The sequence below is a fragment of the Phytophthora ramorum genome (genome assembly GCF_020800215.1).
Source record: "Phytophthora ramorum isolate Pr-102 chromosome Unknown Phyram_PR-102_s0003, whole genome shotgun sequence".
NCBI classification, from domain to species: domain Eukaryota; phylum Oomycota; class Peronosporomycetes; order Peronosporales; family Peronosporaceae; genus Phytophthora; species Phytophthora ramorum.
In genome coordinates, this window is record NW_027150649.1 from 5475053 (window position 1) to 5487685 (window position 12633).

The 12633-nt window shown below is 56.1% G+C and overlaps 3 protein-coding genes across 3 annotated transcripts; 2 read left to right on the forward strand and 1 right to left on the reverse strand.

Moving 5' to 3' along the window:
- Nucleotides 1–3362: 3362 nt before the first annotated feature.
- On the forward strand, nucleotides 3363–5375 carry KRP23_4705 (Leucine aminopeptidase; the record flags this gene model as incomplete). The annotated part of the gene is made up of 1 exon (XM_067889696.1): nucleotides 3363–5375. The coding sequence occupies one exon, from the start codon at nucleotides 3363–3365 to the stop codon at nucleotides 5373–5375; it is 2013 nt and encodes a 670-aa protein (XP_067748833.1).
- A 2654-nt stretch (nucleotides 5376–8029) lies between these two features.
- Nucleotides 8030–9001, reverse strand: KRP23_4706 (Monoglyceride lipase; the record flags this gene model as incomplete). The annotated part of the gene is made up of 1 exon (XM_067889698.1): nucleotides 8030–9001. One exon carries the CDS (start codon nucleotides 8999–9001, stop codon nucleotides 8030–8032), a length of 972 nt encoding a protein of 323 aa, XP_067748834.1.
- Nucleotides 9002–9509: 508 nt separating this feature from the next.
- KRP23_4707 (Eukaryotic translation initiation factor 4 gamma 1) lies at nucleotides 9510–12583 on the forward strand (the record flags this gene model as incomplete). Its single annotated transcript, XM_067889699.1, has 2 exons — nucleotides 9510–9795; nucleotides 9870–12583. 2 exons carry the CDS (start codon nucleotides 9510–9512, stop codon nucleotides 12581–12583), a joined length of 3000 nt encoding a protein of 999 aa, XP_067748835.1.
- Between the last annotated feature and the right edge of the window lie 50 nt (nucleotides 12584–12633).

Genomic DNA, 12633 nt, shown 5'->3' on the forward strand with positions numbered 1-12633 from the left:
GGAGCGGCAACTCCTACACTCCCGGACAGAATATTACGACCACCGACATTTTTGCTATAACTTTTTTCTACTGGGAGTTGAGGTTTGCTGTGTAGATATGTGCTGTAGGCACCCTAGTGAAGCATAGTTACGATTAGAAGTTTGCGAAGTTCGAGCTGCGAGGGGAGGCTCCCATACAAAAATCATTTGTGGACCTGGATACAATATACGGCCATCCAGACGCATACAAAAATTAAGTCAAACGTCATGAAAAGATTGTGTCATAAATTAAATGCTCTCAGAATCACCAGTCCACTGGCAAGCTACTGCCGCTCCCTACTCGACCACCTTGTGCTCTCACTGTCATTCCCCAACCGGATGGGCAGAGGACCATCGCTGACCGAGGCGGAGCGCGGACGGATCCAAGGACTGAGCGAGGGCGGCTTCAGCATCCGAGCTATTGCCGAGAAGACGAAGCGCTCAAGGGACTGCGTGCAGAGAGCTCTGAAGACAGGCTCGACGCGGCGTCGTACAGCAGGCCGGAGGCCGTCGCTAACCAAACGGCAGACACGCCGCATCGTGCGCAAGACTTCCACCGGAGACTACAGCTCCACGCGTCTGAAGGGGGAGCTTTCGTGCTTGTGCACGGCTCGAACGATCCGCCGTCTTCTGGCTGGCGTTGACTGGATGGATTACGCCAAGATGAACAACACCCTCCCCCTGACCAAGCAGCACAAGCTAGCTCGTTTGGATTGGGCCAAGCGGATGATTGTACAGCCTGACATGTGGCCCACAATCGTCTTCTCTGACGAGAAGAAATTCAATCTCGATGGGCCAGATGGCCTTCGCCATTACTGGCGTGACATACGGCGGCCTACCAGACAGACTGCGCGACGCCAGAACGGTGGGGGTCTGTAACGATTTGGGGGAGCTTTAGTGCAGCCAGAAAGTCGAAGCTCGCAGTTCTCCAAGGGCGACAGGCGTCCGAGCACAGTGTTGGAGTACATGCTCCCGTTCGCGCACCTCCATCATGGCGTGGACTACATCTACCAGCAAGACAACGCGTCTATCCACCGCTCCAAGTTCACGACCGCATTCTTTGAGGAGGAAGACATCCGCGTTCTCGACTGGCCTGTCCGCTCTCCGGACTTGAACCCAATCGAGAACGTGTGGGCCATGATGGATCAGATCGTCTATCATAATGGCAAGCAGTACGACAGCGTTGCGGAACTGACAGCGGCTATTTATGCGGCGTGGGAGACTGTTGACCTTACTTACTTGCGCAAGCTCATAGACTCAATGCCAAGACGCTGCATCGAAGTCATCTCCAAGCAGGGCAACACAACGCACTACTAATAGCAAATTACATAATCTTTTCATGACGTTTGACTTAATTTTTGTATGGGTATGGATGGTCGTATATTGTGTCCAGGTCCACAAATGTTTTTTTGTATGGGAGCCTCCCCTTGCAGCTCGAACTTCCCAAACTTCTACACTCCTGGCCAAAAGTATACGAACACTCCTACTTTTACGAATAACTCGGCTTCTAGCCATAGTTGAAGGCTGCGCGTGGATATGTTTTGTGGAATACTGTAAGCGTTTGTTGGTTTGGACTAACGCTGCGGATTTCAGCTTCTGCTGGGTACCTCACATACATTAAACCACTTTTGGCTGGTGGCCAAAATATACGAACAGAAAGCACTGAACAACATCCCATACAAATTTCTATACATTTGACGTGAAAATTTTGAATGGCCCGTGATGATCGCCGGCTGGGACGCAGGGGGCACCGCTCGTTGCGCTCATTTCTCGAATTGATGGGCAAGGGCAAGCTGCTGACTGACGAAGAGAAGGGAAGAATCCAAGGGCTGCACGAAGCTGGAGTCGGAGTTCGCGCCATCGCCGGCAAGACGCACCGCTCGCCAGACGCTGTTCTGCGCGTTATTCGACGCTCGAAGAACTCTAAACGAGAAGAAGCAAGGCTAGGGAGGCCTCAAGTACTGTCTGAGAGAACTCTGCGGCGCCTCGTTCGTACGGCTGCCAAGGGAGAGCTTTCGGCGACCCAGCTAAAGGACCAGCTGTCGCTGGACTGCTTCACACGCACGGTTCGGCGCTCCATCTCGGCAGTAGACTGGCTAGTCTACTCCAAGATGGAGAATACGCTGCAGCTCTCGGCGGCCCACAAGGCGGCCAGGCTCAAATGGGCGAAGGCAATGGTCATCCGACCTGACGACTGGGCGCGGATCATCTTTTCTGACGAGAAGAAGTGGAACCTGGACGGTCCTGATGGCCTCCAGAACTACTGGCGAGATCTGCGCCAGCCTCCCCGCCAAACAAACAGGCGGCAAATGTGTGGTGGGTCCGTGATGGTGTGTGGTGGCTTCAGTACCACCGGGAAAACCAAGCTAGCTGTGCTCGTTGGTAGGCAAGCTTCTGAACACTATACCTACACAGTGTCAGACTACTTGTTTCCCTTCGCCCACCTACACTACGGAGTAGATTTCGTGTTCCAGCAGGACAACGCTGCTATACACACCTCGCGGGAGACGAAAGCCTTTTTTGAAGAGCAAGGCGTGCAAGTGATGGATTGGCCTGCAAGATCGCCCGACCTTAATCCAATCGAAAACCTCTGGGTAATCATGTCCCGGGATGTTTACCGCAATGGAAGGCAATACGATAGCGTGACCTCTCTGACGAAGGCACTGCACACGGCCTGGGACAACATATCTGCGGAGACTATTTCGACGCTGATCAATTTCATGCCTCGCAGGTGCATCGAAGTCATCGAAAGGAAGGGCAACAAGGCCCACTACTAGTTACCATCATTCCTGCACCCATCATCAATATAGGAATTTGTATGGGATGTTGTTCAGTGCTTTCTGTTCGTATATTTTGGCCACCAGCCAAAAGTGGTTTTTTGTATGTGAGGTACCCAGCAGAAGCTGAAATCCGCAGCGTTAGTCCAAACCAACAAACGCTTACAGTATTCCACAAAACATATCCACGCGCAGCCTTCAACTATGGCTAGAAGCCGAGTTATTCGTAAAAGTAGGGGTGTTCGTATACTTTTGGCCAGGAGTGTAATCATAACTATGCTTCACTAGGGTGCCTACAGCACATATCTAAACAGCAAACCTCAACTCCCAGTAGAAAAAAAATTATAGCAAAAACTGTCGGTGGCCGTAATATTCTGTCCGGGAGTGTAGAAGCCGCGAGGCGAGGGAGTGTAGACGAACGGACGAATGAGAATCCATCGCATATTTCCGAAATCTAGACATCTATGTACTGGAACATCTAAAAATAAAGATTTTAAGATGAGTGTGTGTCAGCGTGCGTCATTCGTCAATTTGCCTCAAGTCGCGCAAGTCTCCGTTCCTCGTACGATGGTCGCCGCTCGCCCCCTCCGCTCGCACTCGTACGCGAACCTGGACGAGGTAACGTTCACGCACCTCAACTGGGTCGTGGCGCTGGACTTCGCCGCCCAACAGCTCAAGGGATACGCCGAGTACACGTTCCACCACGCGTCCACCGCGGCGTCTTCTGTCGTCGTGCTGGACACGCACCACCTGCACATCTCCAAGGCCTTTGCGGACGACAAGGAGACGACGTTCAGTCTGGCTGAGCAGGAGCACCCGGTCTTCGGCCGCGCGCTCGTCGTGACCGTGCCCAGCCACGCCACCAAGATCCGCGTGGACTACACCACGTCCGCGGCCTCGAGCGGCCTGCAGTGGCTGCGCAAGGAGCTCACGGCCGGCAAGACGCACCCGTACCTCTTCACTCAGTGCCAGGCCATCCACGCGCGCACCATCGTGCCGTGCCCGGACACGCCCGCCTGCAAGTTCACGTACTCGGCCACTGTCACGGTGCCGGACTGGTGCACGTGTCTCATGAGCGCCATCGCCGATCCGCAGGGCCGCAAGAACCACAACAGTGTGGACGCCACGTACCAGGTCTCGTTCCAGCAGGTCGTGCCCATCCCGTCCTATCTGCTGGCCATCGTGGCCGGCAAACTCGAGAGCGTGGACTTGGGCCCGCGCAGCCGCGTCTGGGCCGAGCCTGCGGTGGTCACCAAGGCGGCTCACGAGTTCGCACAGACAGAGGCCTTTTTGCAACATGCAGAGGAGATCACAGGCCAGGAGTACGTGTGGAAGCGCTACGACCTCGTGTGTCTGCCGCCCTCATTCCCGTACGGAGGCATGGAGAACCCGTGCCTGACGTTCGTGACACCTACGCTGCTGGCGGGAGACCGCTCGCTCGCTGATGTCGTGGCGCACGAGATCTCCCACTCGTGGACGGGCAACCTCGTGACGAACCGCTCGTGGACGGACTTCTGGCTCAACGAGGGGTGGACCATGTGGCTGGAACGCAAGATCCAGACCCGCATCGCACAGGACCCCAAGGCCTACGACCTCAAGGCTACGATGGGCCTGAGAGATCTGGTGGAGTCTGTGGAGGAGTTCGGACCCACGCACCCGTACACGGCGCTGGTGCCCAATACGGACGGTATTGACCCCGACGAGGTCTTCTCGTCCATCCCGTACGAGAAGGGCTTCAACTTCCTGCACTACTTGTCGACGGTTGTGGGCGGGCACGAAGTCTTCGACAAGTTTGCTCAGGCTTACATCCAGGAGTTCAAGTTCAAGACCGTCACGTCGGGCGAGTTCCGTGCCTTTTTCGAGAAGTACTTTGCGGACAAGCAGGAAGCGCTGCGTAAGATTGACTGGGAGGCCTGGTATCACTCGCCTGGCATGCCGCCTGTTGCCAACAAGTTTGACACGACGCTGACTAGCCAGGCGACGAGACTGGGCGAGCAAATGACGGCCAGCAGTAACCCAGAAAAGTGGACTAGCGTCAGTGAGGACGTGCTGAAGAAGTGGCCTGCCAGTCTGTGGATTCTGCTGTTGGACACGCTCCTGCTGAAGCAGCAAGACGTGACTTTCACGCCTGCTCACCTGGATGCTATCGACGCCTTTACGCACCACCACTTGACTAGCACACACAACTCGGAGCTGCGTTTCCGGTGGTATACGCTGTCGCTTCGCTCGGGCGACCTGCGTCTGCTTGACAAGACTGTCGAGATGCTCAAGGAGCAGGGCCGCATGAAGTTCGTGCGTCCGCTCTTCCGCGACCTGTGCACAGCTCTAGGTGCTGCTCAGGCAGAGGCCATCTTTGCGGACTGCAAGATGCTCTACCACCCGATCGCTGCCAAGATGATCCAGCGTGACATTGAGAACAGCATCGCCAAGGCCAAGACCAAGAAGGTGAAGTTTGCGTCCCCTACGACGCCGAGTGCCGTGGCGCAGTGGCTGGGCGTGTCCGACGAGGTCGTAGGCTACACGGCACTGGCTGCTGCTGTTGCCACCGTGGCTTTGATCGTTGTGTCTCGCCGGCGGTAAGTAGGAAGGGCGTCTGTATGTTAAGAGTGCATACGAGGAGCTGAACAGTAAAGCGATTGAAGAACGCAGACATTCATTCACTCAAACCTTCACGTCATGGGCGTCTCCAAAGCAGTAGTAGTAGTAGAGGACATTTAGCAGCTGGCTTGCGACTAATGAGGACGGCAACCAAGCGAAACTGCCTCATACGTCAGTCAAATGCTAGCGCAACGGACTCATGCGATGGTTCATACTTGATTACTTTTAACTGACGTGAGCTGAAGCGCACGGGTACTGTCGGCAGGAAGCGAAGAGCCAAGCCAAGAGCCATTCGTTGCCATCAACGCTTCTCCACGCTGTAGTAAGGCACCTGCCTGCAACATGATCAAGGAGGCAATGGGTGAAATATCGACGACCACTTGCGTTGATGAACGCCAGCCAACTGCACCAGTACTATTTTCGTAATTGGTTTTTCACTGCTACTATGCGATGGAGCGGACACTAAAAAACACAACGAAAACGGTGGCGACACTCTCGAAAAACGTTGTCTTTCGCTTTACTCGGTAGCGTTCCTCTTGTGAAACCAAGCAGGCAGCGATCTTTTGCCAAACAACCAAGCCTTGCTCCGGGCGACATATCTCAACCCTCCACCGAATGTTCTTTTGAATTGATACGTACGCTAGAGGCGAGCGTGCGTTCACCCTGGTACAACTGGCATCGTACGAGAAGGCAGTCGCGAATCTCTGTATCGAACAGCGGTTCTCGAGTCCGCACGTAGTGGATCCGTTGATATTTTGAGTGACGAGAGGAGAGGAAAGACCACACCAACTCAGTCGAAATAGCGCTCTGACTCAGGAAGGAAACACCCACGTCCTGGGGACGCTCGTAGAGCGTTATACTCCGAGACGTTGGGAAACCTATCCAACGAGCCCTTCGTTTCAAACTTCTCCCTCCACGCACCGATGGATGGCTCAAGGATAACCATTGTCCCAGCTGGTTGCTATACGCAGAGCCCTCGGCACTCGTCTTTTTGCCAGCACTCCAGTAGCTGTCACCCATTCAACTAGATAACGCTACGCGTGCAGTTCACTGCCGCCCTCGTCATATCTTTATTCGCTCTCATCGCCAACACGTGTGGCATTGTCGTCCGTCACCATGACATCGATTTGCTCTGACACGACGGTGAGAAGAACGCCATGTAGCATTGTGTGCTACGCCGCTGCCAACATATCGTCATCCGGACTCGATGCGAGAGCCAACGCTCGGAGATGCAGTGTTCCGGATTGTCAGAAGACTGCGAAACGCGGCGGACGCTGCATCGCTCACGGCGGTGGTAACAAATGCGCCATCGAAGGGTGCCTAACGAGTGTGGTGAGTCGAGGACTGTGTGTAGCTCATGGCGGAGGCAAACGATGCCAGACTCCCGCATGTACCAAGAGTGCTCAATCCGGAGGGTTCTGCTGGGTCCATGGCGGGGGCAAGAAGTGCGGCTATCATGGTTGCCCTAAGCGAGCACAGAGCGGTGGCGCCTGCATTGCCCATGGTAAGTATTCTAGTTTCGGTGGGTAGTATCGTACGAGCATTTATTTATTGACTGCGTGCTGCACAGGTGGCGGCAAGCGATGCCGTACCAACGGATGCAATAAGGTGGTGCAGTACGATGGACTATGCGTTGGCCACGGCGGCTACCGCAGATGTGTTTCCGAGAATTGCGATAAGCGCGCAATGGCCAACGACTATTGCCAACAACACGGCGGGTCCTCGGTTTGCCTCCAAGAACTTTGTAACAAGCGCGCAGTGCGAGGTGGAATGTGCTCCGCGCACAAGGCCAAAGCTTCGCAGCAGGCAGTGAGCGCTAGCAGATTACCAGCAACAAGTGAATCATCTGACGATGGTCGGGGTCGAAGCGTGAATGAACCTGGGGTGACAGCCGTGAGCTATCAAGTACAGCAAAGTATTATGCATTCGGATGAGCTCACCAACAGGCCATCTTCAGAGATTCGTGCACCAATTTCATGCATCACTCAACGTTTCAAGGTGAGCGCCAACTTGCCCCGCCCTCCATCACGAAACAGATCATATTCATGGACCATGGACGCAGATAGAAGGGGAGACTCACCCGCGGCGCCAGGTTTCTCTGCGCTTCTGAACGCTGAGGATAAGTATTCTTCGTTTACAACATTCACCAGGAAGTTCGAGCCGGCAGAGCGCTACGATAGACACCACCACGAGCACAAGGTTTATCCTAAGCTACCGCGACTGGAGGCACTCCAGAACTACTGCAGCGTAGTTCCTCTCGACATTAAAAGTGCCAGAAGGCCCTTGCTTGGCTCAACAACGGTGTCCGAATCGGAACTTCGGATCGTCGTCACCGAAGACCCTGCTAGACTAAACCAGACACCCAGCACAGATAGTGACTGCCAAGAAGGCCAACCAAACGGGTACTACGAAGACTTGACGCACAAGCTCTACGTGCAATCGTACTACTACAGGAAAAATGATGGCAGAAGGGCGTGCTCGTCGTCACCAACTCAGCGCCATGACTGGGGCAGATAAGCAATAGACCACACGATAGCATAGTTCACACATCAGTTAATTTGTCCTCCCGCCGTATACAGCCACAAATTGAGTTCCATCTCTGCTTTGCTATAGTATCGCATCGCCCCAACTTCCCTCTAAAGCTTTGATGAGCTCGGAGAGGTTGACGCAAACCGGGCGTTCAGCCAGTTGCTCGCATAGTCCATCACTTGCTGCTTCTCCGGTTCGTTCCAAAGGCAGTGGAACAACCCCGGGAAGAGCTTCAGCTCCTTGTCCTTATTGGCAGCTCGCCCCATGAAGTCCTCCACGATCTTGACACTCGTGACCTTGTCCTCCGTCCCCTGTAACACCAGCAACGGGACCTTGCAGAAGGTGCTGCTGGCGTTCTCGATCTGCTCGCTGCTTTGCAGGTGCTTCATGCCCAAGCTGACTTGCACCGCCATGAGCGTCGTCAAGTTCTCCGTGACGTTCAACGGGTCCGCCATATAGTCTTTCAGAAACTCCGGGTCGCGTGTCAACCCTTCAAAGTTCACCCCAGCGACCAACCTCGCTGTCGGGAAGAGCCACACAAGCGGCTTGGACAGCATCTCCATGACGCGAAGAGTGGTCGTGTACTCGACCGCGATGGCCGGAGAGGCCACCACACAGCCACTGAACTGATGTTCTCCTGATAGAATCACATTAAGAGCCACGAGAGCTCCGAAGGAGATGCCCATTATGACCAGCGGCGGGTCAGCCGCACCCTCCGGCAGCATTTGACTGTACACGGCGAGCTTGGCGGCCGTCACGAACTGGTTGGTGTCGTCCACAAAGAAGTGGAACTCGGACCCGTGGGCCCGCAACCCGGGTTTCTCGCACTCGCTCTGGCCGTGGCCCAGCATGTCGTAGGCAATGACACCGTAGCCATTGAGGCACAAGTGCTGGTACACGTGCGCGAACCGCAGCGAGTGCTCCCCGATGCCGTGCAGGAAGAGCGCCACGCCGCGAAGAGGCACCGAAGGTGGGGGGAAGGCCGCGCAGTAGAAGAGCTTCTGGCCGCGCGCGTTGAGGAAGTGGCCGTCCACGTAGCGCTGATCCTGGAGGCACGAGGCTTGAGCGGGCACGGACATGCTGGACGGAGAGGTCGGTTCAATTGTGGCAAGGTTTACGTAACGAGCAAGAAACCTGTGGGAGATGATAGCCGAGGATATTATATACAGCGAGAATGCTTTTTGAATACAAAAATGACTGTAATACTAGATAGTCGGAGCAAAAATGGATGATAGTGCTGACTGTAAGATGATCAACGCACGCCACGCACTTCAAATTAATGTTTTGTACGTAGCTTTACGTAATACACATTAACCTGGTGTTTGACACACCTTGCGGTATGATTGGCCGAGACCTTTTTGGTTCTGGCGCTGCCGTAGCCAAACATTATCCAAGCAGCACGAGAGCAAGGCGTTCCGCATCCCGTGGCTGCCTGTACCTCTCCATCCAGAGCCCTCTCGAGCACCTGCGCAAGTCGTGCGTGTGTGCCTACGTCTCCTCTTGCACTGCAGACCGTTCCACGAAGCCAAGTCCCTCTAGATCCCGCGCAAACCCGTCGTCTGCACACTTTATCTCCCTCCCACCAACATGACAGAAGCACGGCCCGAGAACCGCGCCACGCTGGACGCCAAGACGAAACTTGGCGCTTCCGCCGGCAGCTCCTCCAAGCTGCGCCCCACGGCCAAAGAATTTGTGTTCAACACGGCGGCGCCGGCCTGGACGCCATCGCCTCCGCCGGTGGCCGCGTCGCCAGTGCGCAGCGCCCCGTCGCCTGTTGCGTCTCCTGCTCCTGCGTCCCCCGCTCCTGCGGCCGCGTCTCCTGCCTCGTCCAACAGCCAATTGAAGCTGTCGGCCAAGCCGTTCGTGCCTTCATGTGAGAAGCTACTGATACTCTTTGATGTTGGACTGTTGATGCTGACTGTTACTGTTGCTGGACGCTTTACATAGTTATGGCACCGGCATTTGTTCCTGTGTCGATGAAGGCTGCGCCGCCGGCTCCCGAGCCCGTTGCTTTGGTGGAGAAGAGCGTGACGGTGGAGACGATGTCCGAGGACGCGACTACTACTACCACAACTACCACGACTACTACGACGGTTGTGAAGGAGGAGATTGAGAAGACCAGCGCATCAGAGACGACGTCGACTCCTGCGACTTCTGCGCCGTCTTCGAGCGCCTCGGAGCAGGATGTCGAGGAGCACGCGGCTGTGAAGGAAGAGGAGGAGAAGGTCGAGGCACAGACGGAAGCTACTGAGCGCGAGGAGAAGAAGAAGCAGGACGTCGACATTACGGTGGGAGCTGAACCTGCGGTGGTGGAAGAGCCTGCTGTTAAGGAGGAGGAAGAGAAGCCCGAGGTCGCTGCTGAGCAGGCTGTGATTGGCGAGCGCATTATTTACACTATTAAGCAGTTGCTTGAGATGGAGCCTGAGGTCGAAAAGTGCCTGATGCCTGAGCGCGTCAAGGGCATGGTCGTTGCGGCTGAAAAGACGACCAAGGCTCTTTCTGCGCCGGCACCTGAGGTCTCGTCCAAGGGCATGCGTCGCAACGATTCTTCTCGCTCCCTGGGTCGCCACGGAAGCAATGGCAACTTCGGCGAAGGCCGTGGACGTCGTGAGCGTGGCGGTGGCCGTGGAGGCCGCGGCGGTCGCGGTGGTCGTGGCCACCACCACGACACCGCTCCTGCTCTTGAGGACTGCGCCCCACTGGATATTAACGAGGAGACTCGGTGGAAGCCGACGCACTCGAAGTCGCGTCTGGATGAGCCGGTTGAGACTGCTGAAGCATCTCTGAAGGAGGCCAAGTCCATTCTGAACAAACTGTCGATCGAAAAGTTCGACAAGCTGTCGGACCAGCTGATCGAGGTTGCTGTGCGCGGCCTGGAAGTGCTGAAGGGAGTTATTGAAATGGTTATCTCGAAGGCACAGATGGAATGGCACTTCTCGACCATGTACGCTGAGCTGTGCTCGAAGATTGCACAGACTGCCATGCCTGCGATCACTCTCGAGGATAACGAGGTGGTGGCAGACACGCACAAGCTTTTCCGTAAACTGCTTCTGCAGCGCTGTCAGAAGGAGTTCGAAGCGAAGCCTGACGTCGAGGGTCTGGAAGAGTTGGCTGAGGACGCGCGTCGCGAGAAGGAGCTGATCATGAAGCGTGCTTCGTTGGGGCACATTCGCTTTGTTGGCGAACTGTTCAAACAGCGTATGCTGAGCTCGCGCATCATGCACGAGTGTGTCAGCATCCTGTTCGGCGACATTGCTGCACCCGATGAGGAGTCGCTTGAGTGCCTGTGCAACCTGCTGAGCACGATTGGCCAAGCGCTGGAGTCCAACGCTCGCGAAAAGGCCGAGCTGAATCACATTAATGGCTACTACGCTACCATCAAGAAGCTGAGTGGTGAATCAACGCTGCTATGCACGCGTGTGCGCTTCATGCTTCAGGATATGCTCGAGTTGCGTTCGAACCGGTGGGTTGCGCGTCGCAAGGAAACCAAGGCGATGACCATCGCTGAGGTGCACGCCGAGGTTGCCCGGGAAGCCAAGGAGAAGGAGCGCTCCAGCGGCAAGGCTGGTGGCCATGCTCGTCTCCAGCGTAGCCACTCTATGAACTCTACCGGATCTGTCGGTTCGAACGACCGGCGGCGCGGCAGTGGCGGTGGCGCCTCGGCTGCATGGAAGGCTCGTGCCGCTACCCCCTCCGCTCCGTCTTCGACCAGTAGCAACAGCACTCCTACTGTGGACGCCGATGGATGGGAGACCGTGACGGGCGGCGCTCGTCCGAAGGGCCTCAAGCACCGCAGCAACTCGGACCGATTCCCTGCTCCCTCATCGGGTGCTCCTCGTCACCCGAGCGGCACTCGCCTCAGCGGTAACGCTTTCGCGTCTCTGGGCGGAAAGGAGGCTGGACGCAAGGAACGCGGTCGCAGCAACAGTTCGTCGTCGTCGTCGTCGCGCTCGTCTCGTGGACGTGAAGACGTCGGCCGGCCGCCTACGCCGTCGTCGACGAAGTCTAGCAACGGCCGCTCTAGCAAGTCTGAGAAGGCTGCTGAGACTGAGGTCGAGTCTGCTCCGGTTTTGACTGCGGAGGCTTTCGAGAAGAAGGTGAAGGCTATCCTGGACGAGTATGTTGAGTTGGAGGACCTGGAGGAGGCATTCGCGAGCTTCGGTGAGCTGAACGCCGCGAACCACTACGCGCTTATCCCCGGTAAGGTTCTGAACATTGGTCTGGAGAAGGGAAACAAGGAGCGCGAGGCTATTGCCAGCTTCCTGGCTGGTTTGTACGAGCGCAAGGTCGTGAGCAGTGCTGCTCTTGAGAGCGCACTGCAGGAGGTGCTGGAATTCGCCGAGGACATCGAAATCGACATTCCCAAGACGCTCCCGTACTTGAGCGAGATGGTAGCGCCCTCTGTCGTTGCGGGCAGCATCACGCTCCCGCAGCTGGTGTCTATGTCGGAGCACCTGCGTTACAACGGTAAGGCCGCCAAGCTGATCGGAACGACTCTCGCGGCTATGGTGTCCTGTGAGGACGAGGCGAAGGTGCAGGAGCTCCTCGCCGAGGAGACCGCCGCTGCCATTGATTTCATGACGCTGTTAGCTGAGGCGAACCGCAACGAGGAGGCAGTACAAGCGTTCTACAAGGACTACTCGCTTGAGTTCCTCATGTAAGACACCCACGAGGCCAGGCAAGCCCGTCCGCTCCTGCTCCGCTCCATAAA